General features: G+C 45.8%; 2 protein-coding genes across 3 annotated transcripts in view; one reads left to right on the forward strand and one right to left on the reverse strand.

Annotated features, from left to right (window-relative positions):
• eif5b (eukaryotic translation initiation factor 5B) overlaps nt 1-5,386 on the forward strand; it is a 9,462-nt gene extending 4,076 nt beyond the window's left edge. Inside the window, exons 11-27 of one of the 2 annotated variants that reach the window (XM_055026195.1) lie at nt 97-156; nt 249-272; nt 756-1,042; nt 1,577-1,684; nt 1,805-1,915; nt 1,984-2,051; nt 2,122-2,263; nt 2,338-2,469; nt 2,564-2,746; nt 2,821-2,982; nt 3,381-3,512; nt 3,583-3,714; nt 3,790-3,866; nt 3,943-4,107; nt 4,406-4,544; nt 4,620-4,781; nt 4,857-5,386. In XM_055026195.1, coding sequence (XP_054882170.1) covers nt 97-156; nt 249-272; nt 756-1,042; nt 1,577-1,684; nt 1,805-1,915; nt 1,984-2,051; nt 2,122-2,263; nt 2,338-2,469; nt 2,564-2,746; nt 2,821-2,982; nt 3,381-3,512; nt 3,583-3,714; nt 3,790-3,866; nt 3,943-4,107; nt 4,406-4,544; nt 4,620-4,781; nt 4,857-4,964 — 2,192 coding nt within the window. In that variant the 3' untranslated portion in view covers nt 4,965-5,386. The remainder of the gene's footprint in view (nt 1-96; nt 157-248; nt 273-755; nt 1,043-1,576; nt 1,685-1,804; nt 1,916-1,983; nt 2,052-2,121; nt 2,264-2,337; nt 2,470-2,563; nt 2,747-2,820; nt 2,983-3,380; nt 3,513-3,582; nt 3,715-3,789; nt 3,867-3,942; nt 4,108-4,405; nt 4,545-4,619; nt 4,782-4,856) is intronic. The other variant, XM_055026196.1, reaches the window with a different exon arrangement.
• A 319-nt stretch (nt 5,387-5,705) lies between these two features.
• On the reverse strand, nt 5,706-11,207 carry bco1l (beta-carotene oxygenase 1, like). Its single transcript, XM_055026197.1, has 11 exons — nt 11,127-11,207; nt 9,974-10,102; nt 9,596-9,725; nt 8,756-8,903; nt 8,545-8,692; nt 8,018-8,238; nt 7,622-7,888; nt 7,446-7,551; nt 7,281-7,375; nt 6,744-6,855; nt 5,706-6,673 (listed from the first exon to the last, which is right to left on the reverse strand). The coding sequence occupies exons 1-11, from the start codon at nt 11,188-11,190 to the stop codon at nt 6,519-6,521; spliced, it is 1,575 nt and encodes a 524-aa protein (XP_054882172.1). The 5' UTR covers nt 11,191-11,207; the 3' UTR covers nt 5,706-6,518.
• Nucleotides 11,208-15,399: the final 4,192 nt, after the last annotated feature.

Raw genomic sequence — 15,399 nt, forward strand, 5'->3', positions numbered from 1 at the left:
AGCGGGCGGAGGGCAGCGGGCGGAGGGCAGCGGGCGGAGGGCAGCGGGCGGAGGGCAGAGGACGAACAGCCGCTAACCGCTGGTGTTTCTGTGCAGAAGCGAAGGCGGACGCCGACCTGGACGACTGGGAGGCCATGGCCAGCGACGAGGAGAAAGGTGAGAGGTCACTGAGGTCAGAGGTCACTGCTTCCTGCTGTCAGGGAGAGCAGCAGCTGATCTGTTTCTTCCTTTTATTCATGAACAAACAGAGAGGAAGAGAAGACGAGCAGCAGGTACTTCTCCTTGTGGTGCTTTGACTAGGCCGCTGCTCGGTGTGCGATTGATTCCTTAAACTAGAGATTAAATCCTCTAACAGCCTGACGGTTTATTACTGATCGCATCACAGATCCTTCCTTACTCTCATCTGATCTCATTTGAAACTTTTGTTCGTTTTTCTTTTTTAAGTTAAATTAATTAGTTTTAAAATAACTTTTGTTTTATTTTGATTTTATTCTTTCACTTGCAGCCACATTCAGTCTTTTTGAAATTTATTATATTTTTTTGAACAATTTTATTTAAGCTATTATTTATAGTAACTTATTTAACATTTTCTACATTTTATTCTAATTCCTAGTTATTGTAGTTAGTGTTTTTAAGGTAGAGTAGTATTTATTTAGCTGTGCGCTGCAGTAGCGTGTAAAGCATGTTTGGTTTGGTTTGTTGATGTCGGCCATCTTGGTTCAGTTTTTTTTACCCGTGTGGCGATTGTTCACCAGAGCTGAAGAAAGTTCACATCGAGGTCAAAGAGGAGACGCCGGCTCCTCGTCAGCCGGCTGCCAGCGAGGAGGAGGAGGAAGAGGAAGATGAGGAGGATGACGAGGAGGATGAAGAAGAGGAAGACGAGGAGGAAAGCGAGGAAGAAGCCGAGGCGGAGAAAGAAAGCGCGCCAGTGAGTCACGGGAAGAGGAGAGCGGTGAGCGAAGAGGAGAGCAGCGAGAGCGACGATGATGACGGCAGGACGAAGGAGGAGCGGCTGTATGACCGAGCCAGGAAGAGGATAGAGGTGAGCTGCAGCAGCAGTCAGTGTTCCTACGGTGCTGGAGGTCCTGTGAGGCATTTCACGGTTTGGTGATGACGTTTTTAAAAGCCTAATTATGGGAAACATCTTCAGTTCAAACCAAATATTTACAGATAATACAGAATAGTTTTCCATCTGCCTGAAGTTGAATTAACTTTTATTCTTTTACTTTTGTTAGAATCAACAAAATTATTTCTATTTGCTAAATGCCAGAAAACTTGGTGATGCTTTTTAGAAATGTATTTCTAACTTCTTCAGATGAGTGAGGTGTGTGAGAGACATTTCAATTATCTTTTAGTTTTCTGTCCCTGCAGTAGAATGTCGAATACGACCACAAGAATATTAACAGTAATAAATTACATGATATAATCGTGAATTTAAACCGTCTTTTTTGGTTAATTTGTGTTTTTTTTGGTTCTAGAAAAGTTTGAAAACTTTCCTTGAAAGTGTTTGAATTTTACTGTGGGAAAAGTGAGCGTAGTGAGAGCTCGTCTGAGTTTGGCCTATCTTTGGGAACAGAAACGGCGAGCGGAGAACCTGAAGAACACGGACCCGGACCGGCTCCGCGCGCCAGTGGTGTGTGTGCTGGGACACGTGGACACGGGAAAGACAAAGATCCTGGACAAGGTGACGCTGCTGCCCCCTGCTGGTGGTGGCGCAGGCTGAAGTTTTATTGGTTTTAATGGTTTTCTGTATTTTTAGAGGTTTTATTGTTCTAGTTTTTTGGTTTTTGTGTTTTGTGTGCAGCTGCGTCACACACACGTCCAGGACGGCGAGGCCGGAGGAATCACCCAGCAGATCGGAGCCACCAACGTCCCCAAAGAGACCATCGAGGAGCAGACCAAGATGGTTAAAAATGTACGACCTCTCACTCTCTGCTGGATTCAGTGACGGTTTGCAGCTTCTTGAGCTCTCTGTGTGTGTAGTTTGACAGGGAGAGCATCAGGATCCCTGGCATGCTGATCATCGACACCCCAGGACACGAGTCCTTCAGGTACAGCCTGTCCCTGTCCCCTGTCTGTCTGTCTGTCCCCAGTGTCCTGAGTGTCTCTGTGTCCCTGCAGTAACCTGAGGAACAGAGGCAGCTCTCTGTGTGACATCGCCATTCTGGTGGTGGACATCATGCACGGCTTGGAGCCTCAGACCATCGAGTCCATCAACCTGCTGAAGGAGAAGAAGTGTCCCTTCATCGTGGCCCTCAACAAGGTTTCCTCCTCCTGCTCTTCCTCCTCCTCCTCCTCCTCCTCCTCCTCCTCCTCTGACTCTGTTGCTCTGATCAGATCGACCGGCTCTACGACTGGAAGAAGAGTCCTGATACGGACGTGGTCGCCACGCTGAAGAAGCAGAAGAAGAACACCAAGGACGAGTTCGACGAGAGGACCAAGGCCATCATCGTGGAGTTTGCTCAGCAGGTGATGAGCAGCCAATCACAGCTCTGCTCCCATCAGCCAATCACAGCTCTTCTTCCTGTCCCTCCCAGACTGACTGCTTCCTGTCTGTGTGCAGAGTCTGAACGCGGCGCTGTTCTTCGAGAACAAAGACCCGCGGACGTTCGTGTCTCTGGTTCCCACGTCGGCCCACAGCGGGGACGGCATGGGGAACCTGATCGCCCTGCTGGTGGAGCTCACCCAGAGCATGCTGGCCCGCCGCCTGGCGCACTGCGACGAGCTGCGGGCGCAGGTCATGGAGGTGAGCCGGACGCCTGGCCCCGCCCCCTCCGCCTCCATCATCGTCATGACGGCGGCGTGTCTGTGTGTGTCCAGGTGAAGGCGCTGCCCGGCATGGGAACCACCATCGACGTCATCCTGATCAACGGCCGCCTGCGCGAGGGAGAGACCATCATCGTCCCCGGGGTGGAGGGGCCCATCGTCACGCAGATCCGGGGCCTGCTGCTGCCGCCGCCGCTCAAGAAGCTGAGGGTCAAGGTCAGCAAGACAAACTGCAACCTGATTTATCATCATTTTCTCAACTTTGATTCAATTGAAATGTTTTTTTTACTTTTTCTACTTTCTCCCAAAACCTGGAATAAGTTTCTCTTTTCCGTTTTTCTCTTTTTAAATGTTCTTTTCTGCAAAACTGGAATTACATGGTTTTTAGGAACAAATATTGTGATCAAGTAGTTTCTAGTTTATGGACTCATTGAGGTTTGGATCCAGTTTCAGTGATTAAAATGTTGATGTTTCTTGTAGTTGCTTTGTACTTGTGACAGTGCAACAACAATAAAGTTGAATTCTATTCTATTCTATTCTATTCTATTCTAATTGCCCTCATGGCTGTGATGTCATGAATCATTTGATCTCGTTGTTTGGTTCTTGTTGTCCAGAGTCAGTATGAGAAGCACAAGGAAGTGTCGACGTCTCAGGGTGTGAAGATTCTGGGTAAAGACCTGGAGAAGACGCTGGCAGGGCTCCCCCTGCTGGTGGCCCACAGGGACGACGAGGTCCCCGTCTTGAAGGTATTGTTGTTGTTTTCCTCTGAGTTGAGTCTGGCTAACTGCTAACCGCTAACGGCTAACGTCTGGTCAGGATGAGCTGGTGAAGGAGCTGAAGCAGACGCTGAGCTCCATCAAGCTGGAGGAGAAGGGCGTGTACGTCCAGGCGTCCACGCTGGGCTCCCTGGAGGCGCTGCTGGAGTTCCTCCGGACCTCCAAGGTCCCGGTGAGTAAACCCCCCCTAATGCCCCCAACACCCCCAACAGGAAGTCACCGCCAGCTGACCACGCCTCTCTTCCAGTACGCAGGCATCAACATCGGCCCGGTGCATAAAAAGGACGTGATGAAGGCGTCCACCATGCTGGAGCACGACCCACAGTACGTAGCGCCCCCTGCTGGTACGTTGACCCGTCTGCAGGCGCCGTCTGACGGCCAGTCGTTCGTCCTTCCGCAGGTACGCTGTCATCCTGGCGTTTGACGTGAAGGTGGAGAGGGAGAGCCAGGAGATGGCCGACAGTCTGGGCGTCCGGATCTTCTCTGCTGAGATCATCTACCACCTGTTTGACGCCTTCACCAAGTACAGAGAGGACTACAAGAAGTCCAAACAGGAAGAGTTCAAGTAGGAAAACTCACCGACCGACAGTCTGAGCTGCTCCAGATGATAGAAATACAGACTTGCAGTTCATGTTCTAACCACAGGAGGGCAGTGTTGTCATGATTTCATCACAATAACCCAAAAAACTGTAATTATCAATTTATTTCCTGTTGTCATGGTGACTGCAGGTCTGTATTTGGACTCCTTGTTTTATTGACAGAACATGGATACGCGCGTCTGATAGTCTGCAGCCTCCATTAACCTTTGACCTTTAATGCAGCGTGTGTGGTTGACGCCCCGTGCTCACGGTGTTTCTGCCCAGGCACATCGCCGTGTTCCCGGTGAAGCTCCGCGTTCTTCCTCAGTTCATCTTCAACTCCAGAGATCCCATCGTGATGGGCGTGTCGGTGGAGGCGGGGCTTCTGAAGCAGGGGACGCCGCTCTGCGTGCCCAGCAAAGGGGTGAGAGGCGTCGCCGTATCCGTTGGCGCGGTTTTGTTTGTTTGCGGCGTGTAACCGTGGCGCTGGGCGTTGCAGTTCGTGGAGATCGGCGTGGTAACCAGCATCGAGATGAACCACAAGTCGGTGGACGCGGCGAAGAAAGGCCAGGAGATCTGCGTGAAGATCGAGCCCATCCCCGGGGAGTCGCCCAAGATGTACGGCCGCCATTTTGAAGCCACTGACATCATCGTCAGCAAGGTGAGGACACGCCTGTGGGGAGGAGGGGCTTCTTGTTTCTGTTGCCATAACAACAGCTGCTGTGTGTGGGTGCAGATCACGCGGGCGTCCATCGACGCCCTGAAGAACTGGTTCAGAGACGAGATGCAGAAATCGGACTGGCAGCTCATCATGGAGCTGAAGAAAACCTTTGAGATCATCTGAACCGGACCGGACCAACCGGAGCGGAGCCACAGAAACACCAACCGGCCAGCCAACCAATCAGACGCTTCCTGCAGCTGGAGCGGCGGCGCGGCGGAACGGAGCGGAGCGGCGTGTCTCTGTGGGCAGCAGCTCCTCACTGTGTGACAGCGATAGCCTAGACTCACTCCAACGTGCCTGTTCTTCATCATCATCATCATCTTCCTCTTGGCCTCTGATGCGCTGCCGCCACTTCCTGCCCCAGGCTCCGCCCCCTTTCCCAGCAGCCTGGAGCTCCGGACAGAGGCGGCGAGCGGCTCAGACTCTGTTTGTCTTGGCGGCCATGTTGGAAGGCGGAGGGACAGAAGATTTTAAACTGTTTTTGCTGCAACTGCTGATGTAATAAATTCCCATGAGTCTAATAAAAGCTGCAGAACGACGATTAATTTCAGTCAAAATACTTTATAATAATCCAGGAACATTTTTATAACCTGTGATTAGGATATTTCTTGCTGGTTATTTAGTATTCTGTCATTTTATTGGACGACAGTAAAAACAGATGCTGGTTCTGGTTCTGCCTGGTTTCTGTCTGCCAGGCGTCGGTTTGTTTTTCTCCTGTCGTCCAGGTTTTATAAATATTTTCAATTATTCGTCTTTATGTCACGTCGGCCTCCATTCTGATGCATTTGGCTCTTCTGACTCCAACATGACAACAGTTCACCACATTTAGCTGGAAAAAATAATGAATTGTGCAGAAAGATTAAATGTCTTTAACCTGATTTTATTAACTCAAATCAGTAGAATCTGTTTTTCCTGTCGCCTCTTTGACTTCAGTTGATTTAATTCTCTGTGTTTTGATTGTTAAATGAAGTTTATTCTGTATTCCTTACAGTTCAGTTTCTGATTCCCAAACTGGAACCACAAAAACATCTAAAACATTTTCTGTGCTCTAATGTTTTTAGTTTAAATGTATAACACCCCTTCCTCCCTCAGGTCAACAGCCGACGGAAAGCAAATGATGATCAGTTAAAAATTTATGGATCAGTAGGAAAATATAAATTAAATCCACTTTTGGAAAACGTGGAATTAAATGTAAGTACTGTGGAGAAAGTTTGACTATTTTCAGTGAAATCAGAATATCTGACATTTGGTCTAAAATATGATTACAATTTTTAACTCTCCTGTTTGTATTTTCCTGAAAAAGCCGTGTGACATCATCTGGCGGAGCGCCCTCTGCTGGTGGCAAATGATCATGACAGGACTCCATCAGGTACTGATGTTTTGGTCATTCAAGTCCAGTTCAGACTCTTAATGGTTCCCAGTACAAACTGGTGAAGTTCATCACTTAGTTTATTATCTCAGATACTGTTTTATAAATTAATGTATCTTAAAATATCCAAGATATTCATGTTATGCAGAAAACACAGGACTTAAATACGACTCCAGATGTTGCTTTATGACTAAATCCCAGTAAAATCAGTCAGATTTGGGCACAAACCAAAAACAAGGAAAATAAAACCATTCATTTTCATTTCAATAGTAACTATCTGCTTTAAAACCAAAGGTTTTGCTGATATTTTATGATTTGGCGGGAATGAAGAGTCCGTGAAGGTCCATGTGGACCGGGACCGGGATGGCGGCCCGGCCGACCTCCTCAAACGTTTTGGCGTTCAGGATGAGCAGGAACGGAGAAACGTTTGGATCTGAGGAAACGATGGACGACAGGATGACTCCTGCAGAAACAAACCCATTAGAAACCCAGAGAAAAATTCTCCTTCGATTGTTTTTAGGGTGATCTCTCACCGTCGTCTTCCTCCTCCGCGCCCGGAGAGGCGACGAACACCGGCTCTGACGGGTAGCAGTTCTCCTGATGCCACTCGACGTGCGTCTTGGTGACGATGTCGACCTTCGCGATCTGTTGGTGGGAGGTTTTCAAGCAGATGATGAGAGTTTAGGAGGCTCAGCCAGTTACTTTCAGCTGTTTTACTACGACGTTCTGATTTGTTGGTAATGCTTAGAAATATTTTCTCATTTATAAGATCTTACCATAATGAGCAACATATTCAAAATACAGGAACATTTTCACTATATACACACAAATAATCAATAACTGGAATGTTTATCTCTTAATTCAAGTATGTAAATTCAGAAAACTAACAAAATATTTTGGTTATAAGGATCACATCATCAGCATATCGATACATCTTGTTTCCGGACACTAGTAATATTTTTTATGGTGTTAAGTCTTTTGTGTTTTTTTTTTTTTTTATAAAATTCTAAATAACTAATTGTTAAAAGTACAGACTACGTAGAACAGAAGAGGTGAAGTTCTGGGTGTACCTTGTTGGGTTGAGGGGACCACTCCAGCCTGGAGCCGTAGAAGTAGCGGTACTTCCTGGCGTTGAAGTTGTAGTTAATCCCCGGCAGCTCCATCCCTGCAGAGCAGTCAGACTCGTTTGATCCAGTGGATCGCATCGTTTCTCCTCCACATCAAAAACACCAAACCTTTAAAGATGATGTCGGGTTTGCAGTAGATCGATCCGTCGTCCTGCATCACCGCCTGCGCTGTCGTGTCCGTCAGGGTCACCAAGTTGGTTCCTTTGGGGGAATCCTGCAGGACATGCAGGTGATGGTCATGGACTGGAACAGACTCTGTGGCTGTGACCTCAGCCTGGTTGTACCTTGTGGACGTTCAGCGGCAGGACGAATCTCTGGCAGACCGGCGGCGAGAACTCCTTGTTGCTCTGAATGAAGTTGTCCGTTTCTTTGGTCATGTTGTGGAGGTAGAACATGTCGTACAGGTTGCTGTCACTGTAGGCGATGATGTCAAACACGACGTGGTCGTCATCCTCGTAGGCGTTGATGTGATGGAAAACCACCAGAGCATCGGCGCAGTAGCGAAGAGATTTCACCTTTCCTGTCTTTATGTTGATGACGTGGAAGAACGTCTGAAACATGGAAGTTACCTCAGTAAAACATTGTGAACTAAAGAGGAAAGTGTCTATCAAACCTTGAAGCTACGCAGAGAGTCATTCATGCTAATCTGTTTCAGTAAACCTCACAGGATTGGGGCTTACACTGTCTTTCTCATCAAATTTGAGGCAGCTCCCCCAGTTGACCCCTCTGAAGTAGGCGGTTGCCAGTTTCACTATGTCCAGTTTGAAGGGTTGCTCCACAAACACGATGTAGTTGTCGGTCATGCCGAAGCTGTGGAAGTAGCTCGGATACAGAGTGGATCGGAAAGGAACTGAACAGATCTGCTGAACCTTTCTCAGAGCCGGCTTCTTGGGGTCTTTATCTGAAACGGACACAAAAATACAGAATCCAAACAGTATTTTTTCATTTCTGATGATCAAATGGTAATGATGGGCCTGAACTGTCATGATGTTTAAACAATGCAACCGAAGTTCACAACTGTCTACAAGCAGTCAGTCACGTCATGGCTAATTAATGTTTATGGCTCCTAGTTAAAACCTTGGATGACTCTGGTTTCTGTCCCACAGCCAAATCATCTGAAACACGCTCTTTGATTGCAGCGTCATAAATCCATTAACTGTATCTGACTCGGATACAAGCATGTTGGCCAATACGTTTACTCTTCTACCTGAGGCGTTTGCTGGCACTTTGAAGATGATGTATTTGGGCCGTCCGAGGCCGATGATGGCGGTTCCCATGTTGTAGGTGTTGCCCTCCTTGTCGTAGTGAGGGTGAGCGGTTGCCAGGTTCAGAGCGATGTGGTTCCTGTAGTTGGCCTGGAAACGATGCGTGTCAGTCCTGTGAGACGAGTCAAAGAGCTTTGGTGCGTCGAGACTCACCCGGCCCACCGTCTCCAGGGTCAACGGGTCGACCTGGTTGATGTAGTTGACCTCAGAGGAGGCGTAGTAGTCCTGACCGTAGCGGATGATGTTGATCAGGTTGTTGTCTGTGAAATCTGGGATGATGTTGCGGAAATGCGTCATTGCCCTGGTAACGAGGTTTGCAGAGAAAATGTTGAGGATCGATTTTTGTTTTAATGATGATCTAAAATAATTTAATCCATCTTTAAAGAGATTTATAGACTCAATTCCTCAAAATCTGTTGTAGTCTGTTCACTCAAAAACAACCTGAAGCTAATGCTGGGATCTAATGGGCGCAGTATGCCAAACTCGAGGCTCGGGGGCCAAATCTGGCCCGCCATAGCTTTTCATGTGGTCCTCTAGACTCCAGATTACATCAAAAAGTTATGGCAGTTTTTCAGAAATCCACAAAATCAACATATTTTTTCTAATTTTTCTCAACATTTGTCAAAAATATTGAGTTTAATATAAACTGCCGGCAGTGTGTGTGTGCGTGTGTGTGTGTGTGTGTGTGTGTGTGTGTGTGTGTGTGTCTGTGACTATACCCTGACTTGATGTCAGTGTATAGTCTGTGATGGAAACAGAGAGTAATAAACAATTACATCTAACTTTATACTTTAGCACAAATATCGCAAAGATGCCATATAAATATTTCTAAATTAGCTCCACAAAATCTGGGACTGCGATTACAAAATCCACAAAAACAATCTCAAAATCCTAGAGGGACAGCGGTTTAATATTTTAACAGCTTGTTGGGTTTTATCATCACATTTAGATGCTCTTGCGTTTTACCTGGCCAAGATGTTTTGGTGTTTTTACCTGGCGAAGATGTTCTTGCAGGGGTCGGGGTAAACCATGGTGCCGAACTCAGACACGACGATCCGATCGGCCTTCACGTTCCTCTTGTAGGTTTCGCTCTTCAGGTATTTGCTCCGGTACATTACCTCCCCTGAAATGGTGCAGAGCCCAAAAAAATCTCGCTGAAACTTGGGACTAACGTCCAGAAACACTGAGTCCTTTTCACAAAGAGCTGCTTTATTTTAACGAATAAAGGAATATGGACCAACAAATTTAATGTGTATTGATGATGAAGGAATGTTTGTCACTTTTGTCTTTTTGCTGAAATGAGCCACACAAACACAATTGCTTGATTAATTGATTGATCGATTGTTGGTCTCAGTGGCGCCCCCTGCTGACCGTTGTGGAAGGTGAAGCTGTGGATCAGCGACAGGCCGTCAAACCAGTGGTTGTACTCGGAGTTCCCCACCGAGAAAAGTCCGGGTCCGTTCCGCACCAGAGTGCCCCGGAGCCACAGCGGCACCGACCCTGGAGGTCAAAGGTCATGCACACAACACTTCTTTCATTAACTGTCAAGATGCTGTTTTTGAGTGTTTCGATCTGGCGTTTGGTTGTATTTATGTTATCGTCTTGATAAACTAAAATTAATGATGACAACTGAAGGAAAATTAATATTATTGATCTGATCTCAAATCAACACATAAGTTTCATTAGTAATTAATTTGCTCTTAAACATTTAGCAGCCAAACTGAACCTGAAAATAACTTTTACTAACTTTTGATTCCCTCTGGCTGTAAACTGCACAACAGGAAACAAAACAGGAAGTGATGTCATGCTGCCAAATCTGATCCTGTAAAGGAATTTGTCTCAGATTATGGCTAAATCCTTTTCTAATCCCACTGATTAGGATTTAGATGTGTTGGTTAAAGGATTTTCAAACATTATCAATGAATATGAAGGATGATATTAAAGCTGTAATATATCAAAATGTTTTTTATATGTTTATAGAAACTGTTGTGATAAAATGAGAGAAAATCAGAAAATTCATCTCCCAGTGCTAACTAGAAACAACCAATCAGAGCCAGGGGGCGGGTCTTAGCGCAGCCAATCACTTCCTGTTGGCTCTCTGCTACGCTGCAGCGAGCAGATCCTGCTGTAAATGGTGAGGCTAGTTAGCATAGCCACTGATGATGGCAGATAGACGGTTTTCCTGTAACATTAAGTTGTTTCTGCATCATTAACACATTTAGCAGTGTGTACCCATGATTGATGAACAGCACTAAGACCCGCCTCCTGGCCCTGATTGGTTGTTGGCGGTGCATTTCTTCAGATAGAAATTAATCAGGAGATTAATCTATTAACTGATCTGTTTCATAATAGTTTAAATAAATATGTAAAAAATATATTTAATAAAAGTTACAAACTGCAGCTTTGAATTTTATGTCAGAATAAAAATCTAATAAATCTAAAACTGTCAGAAGAGCCGTAAATAAACGGTTCTGTTGTTTAACATGTTCACCCAGCAGACCCGTCTTGTTGTAGAGCCACTGACCTTTGACCTCAGCCTTCAGCGGCTCTGGGGTCTCCAGCCCGTTCCTGGCGATGATGTTCTGCATGCCGCGGTCCTGCAGAGTGGCCGGCGCCGCTGTGGGTCCCGCATCCTTTAAGCTGGCTCCGGTCCACGTGATCCGCTCCAGGACTTACGTAAGCGGACCGGGCCGGACCGGGCCGGGCCGGACTTTGGTCGGATTTCCACCATAACGCTCAGCTTTCTTTGACCAACCTCTAATCATAATCAGAAACTGTGAAAAACCAGAAAATATCTGGAAAACCAACAGGACTGAATGATTCCGGCTCATTCTAGCTGGATTATTAATCTGATGGATTAATATTTGGACCTGGAAGAGAAAAAGTCCAGGTGTCGTTATCACACCTGCTCCTCTTATCTCTTATCTAAATTAGGAATGACACTGTAAAACCATACAGCGGGCTCTAACTGATACCAGGAGGATTTTATTATGTAAACTGCAGTGAAAAATCTCCAGTGTCCTTAACTACCCTGCTGGCCTGTTTCCATGCTTCCTTCCAGCGTTTTCAGGGTTAAAGTCGTGCTTCTGGTCCGGCTTTGTACCCGACTGGTTGAATTGGTTTACAGCCGCTCCTATCAGATCGTATCCCAGCATGCATCACTCCAACCTGATTACACTTCCAAATGTTTTCACACTGATTTAGGATTAAATATTAATTCCTCCAGATATTATCCTTTTGGAGGAACTAAATCCCAGTTCTTCAGTCGTATTCGGCTCAGATTTTTGTGGTTTTGGTTTCTTCAAACATTTAGAAAGCAGACAACCAGAGCAAGTTGAGTCGAGACGCTGGTGGTTTGGATGAAAAATGAAGTTTATTACAAACAACAACAGAGAGCTGTTAGCAGTCAGTTAGCAGCTGTTAGTTCTGTACAAATAACACTGTTTGATTGGTTAGTTGAGATTGCCAGGCGGCAACAAGGCGAGGCCTCAAACAGCAGCCTTCGCCCTCCGGTGCGCCGCTTCTCAGTTTCACCTTTAACCCTAACTAAATCCTTTAACCTTTAACCTTTCATGATGTGCTATCTTCCACCAGTCTCTGTTCAGAGCGCGCTGCCTTCCGTTTCCACCTTCACCGTTAATATTGTTCAATGTTTAATGGAGCCATCTGGAGAGCCCTTGGTCCAGTCCTGAACCAGTTTCCATCTCAACTCTTCATAGTGCACCAGTTACCCTCAGAGCGCCGGCAGCTCGCCGCCGCCGTCAGAGGTCACAGGTCAACAAATTTGGTGTTGATCGATTCGGCAACATTTGTGCAGCAAAAACATTTGTTTGCAAAAGCAGCACAAACAAAAATTTTGCTGCATAAACGTTTGACCCAGTTTAATTAGATTTGAAGAAACTAAAAGGGCTGGCTGACCTTGCATGACCTCTGGAAACATTTATTTATGTCTTAAATACTTTTACTGCACAGACGTTTGACACCAGTTTAGTTAGACAGTAGAAGTTGGGTTGCCGGAGAGCGCGGCGCCGGCATCCGTCCTCTGCAGAACGCGGCGTCCTCTGCAGCGCGTCCCGCCCTCAGCCCTTTGTGCACTCCGAGTTCAGCTGCTGGGATCAAAGCGTTTGTCTGGTTTGGGCTCTTATTGTTTTAATGTTTTTGCATCAACAGTCTTGACACCGACATAAAAACACAAAATCATTCTCTACTTCAGAACAGGCAACAAAGAGGCGTCTACTGTTAGTTTCAGTTCCTCGTTAAAACCAGAGTTCAGGTTGTGTGGGATCAGAAACGTTCAGGGTTTGTTTGTTTACTTTCTGATTGGATTGGTTTTGTTTTTTTTAGATCCAGCTACATGTTTTCAGGTAAAACTGATAATTACGACAGCTCCTACAGAACTTGAACTCAGCATTGAACCACATTGAAGTGCATCACACATGACAGCATCAACCAGTCACTGAAAATCTTGGTTTCTAGTTGTTCATTTTTACATTTGAACTAAAAGCTTTGAAAGGACGTCGTAAAGAAGAGCTGTTGGCTGATCGTGTTGTGATAAAGTCGTAGATTATCCGTGTGATCCAAGCAGATTCTGATGGATTCGTTGGTTTATTTGACAGTTTTTCTGTTGCATAAGAGTCGTGGTGTTGCAGCCGCTGGAATGTGATCAACTGCAGCCTGGAGCTGGTCGTGGCGAGACGTGAGTCTTTTTCAAGTCTATTTTAACTCTGCCTGAACGCCCTTGAAGCAAGGTCGTATTCAGACCCTCTGATGGATCAAACAGAACCACCTTAACACTGAATGTAAACTACAACTTTCTACCTTTGCAGTTCATTAAAATGCTCAGCAGCAGTTCATACTTTCCCAAGTTTTAGAGGCTTCTGTGAAATTCGAAGTTACTTTCCACAAACGTAACTTTGAGGTTTCATTACTGAAATTTACTGATCGGTTACCCGATGGTTTTAAAACAATGACTAAGCACTTTTAACTTTCTCCTGACCCGAAAGTGCTGAAACCAACAATGCAAGCTCCAGAAATGGCAGTTAAAAAGCTAATCTGTGATTTCTGTAAAAAATGCAACAAACGTTGAAGAAACGAAAGTTGTAGATTTGGGGGAATAACTTGCTGTCCCTTGCAGGAGAATCCTGATGTGGTACAGTTGGGCTGGGACTTTAAAATGTAATGCTATTAATCACATTTTTACACACAAAGTCCTGAAGCGGAACGTTTATCCTAGCGTGTTTCTGATAGGGACGTAAATTTGACGCACAAGCTACATCTGCTAACATGGAAGCTGCTCCTTTTGAGCCATTGGGTTCATTTCTGCTTCAAAAACTGGAAAAGACAACTGTTTAGTTGTGCTAATAGGAGCTAGCCTAGCAGTGAAGCTATGCTAGCACAAGATAATCTATTAGTGCTAACGTGTAGAGCTAGCACTGACATGTTGAGTGGCTAGAATAGCAAGTAGCACCAATCTGCTGATTGAAGAACCTGAATAAATCATTTTAGTCAATAATTTAGCAGCAAAAATGGAAGATGTTGCTTTTTTTGTCTGCAATTAACATTTAATTCAAAGATAATTTATCAGCTCTGGAAAGTATCCTGTAAACTTTGGGGGTAATAATCTGTAACTGCAGAGGAACCAATGAGACGAGGGACAGGAGCCGGATTCAAATAGTTTAGAAACAACCAAGCATTCTACCTTAAACCCTTCACAACGGGGTTTTCCACCTTAAACCTGTGAGCTGAGTTTCATGCCGAGCGACCTGCAGAGCTCCTTAAGGACCGGGGTGTTTTCTGAGAATGGCACCAGAGAAACCCAGAGACGGGGACGGGTTGCGGGACGGGGACAGACGGGCGTGTGGACGGTTGCTGCAGATGAGAGACGGGTGACGTCCACGGCGTGTGGAGTTGCTTTTCTGGACTTCTGGTCTATTTACAGAAACGAGCGATGCATAATTAGAATATCCAAACAGGCCGTTGCAGAGGCAACCGTCGCTGCAGGCGGTCCACAAAAAAATCCTCCAAAACCAAAAGTAATCGAAGTAAAAATGGCGTCAGCGTAAACACGAGTCGTCATGGCTACGCTACAGCAAGACACCGCAACTTTCCGTGGAAAAACACACACACACTCACTCTCTTTCTCTCTCTCTCTCACACACACACACACGCAGAGGACGGCGTCACAAGCACACACACTCTCACACACTCTCACACACACTGATATTAATGACAGTTTTTTGTTTCCTCTGGACACGAAAGAAAATCCGAATCTAAATCTCATAATTATCATGTCGGTAATCTTCATCGTAGCAGGGTGTGTGTGTGTGTGTGTGTTTCAGTCTTTATACACACTATAAACATGACGACACATGGACAGCTCAGTTCTGATTGGCTGACGGGTCTTCACGCCTCTTTCTTCTGGAGGCTTTTATTTTTTCTTAAATACTGTCTCTGGTTGCCAGGAAACGGCAGCTTCCTGTTGCCCCATCCCAGCCGGGTGAGGCCTTCCTCCCGCCGACCTCAGGAAACAGTTTGAGGGAGTGTGATTGGCTGCTGCCAGGCTGATGACAGCGTCTGATTGGACGAGATGAAGCACCAGGAGAGAGGCTAGCATTAGCCGCTGCTGGGAGTGTGTGTGTGTGTGTGTGTGTGCTGAGCTGTCCATGTGTCGTAATGTTTATAGTGTGTATAAAGACTGAAACACACACACTGATATTAATTTTTTTTTTTTTTTTTTTTTTTTTTTTTTTTTTATGAGATTTAGATTCGGATTTTCTTTCGTGTCCAGAGGAAACAAA

Source organism: Poeciliopsis prolifica, unplaced genomic scaffold (genome assembly GCF_027474105.1).
Source record: "Poeciliopsis prolifica strain line A6 unplaced genomic scaffold, Auburn_PproV2 SCAFFOLD181, whole genome shotgun sequence".
NCBI lineage: Eukaryota > Metazoa > Chordata > Actinopteri > Cyprinodontiformes > Poeciliidae > Poeciliopsis > Poeciliopsis prolifica.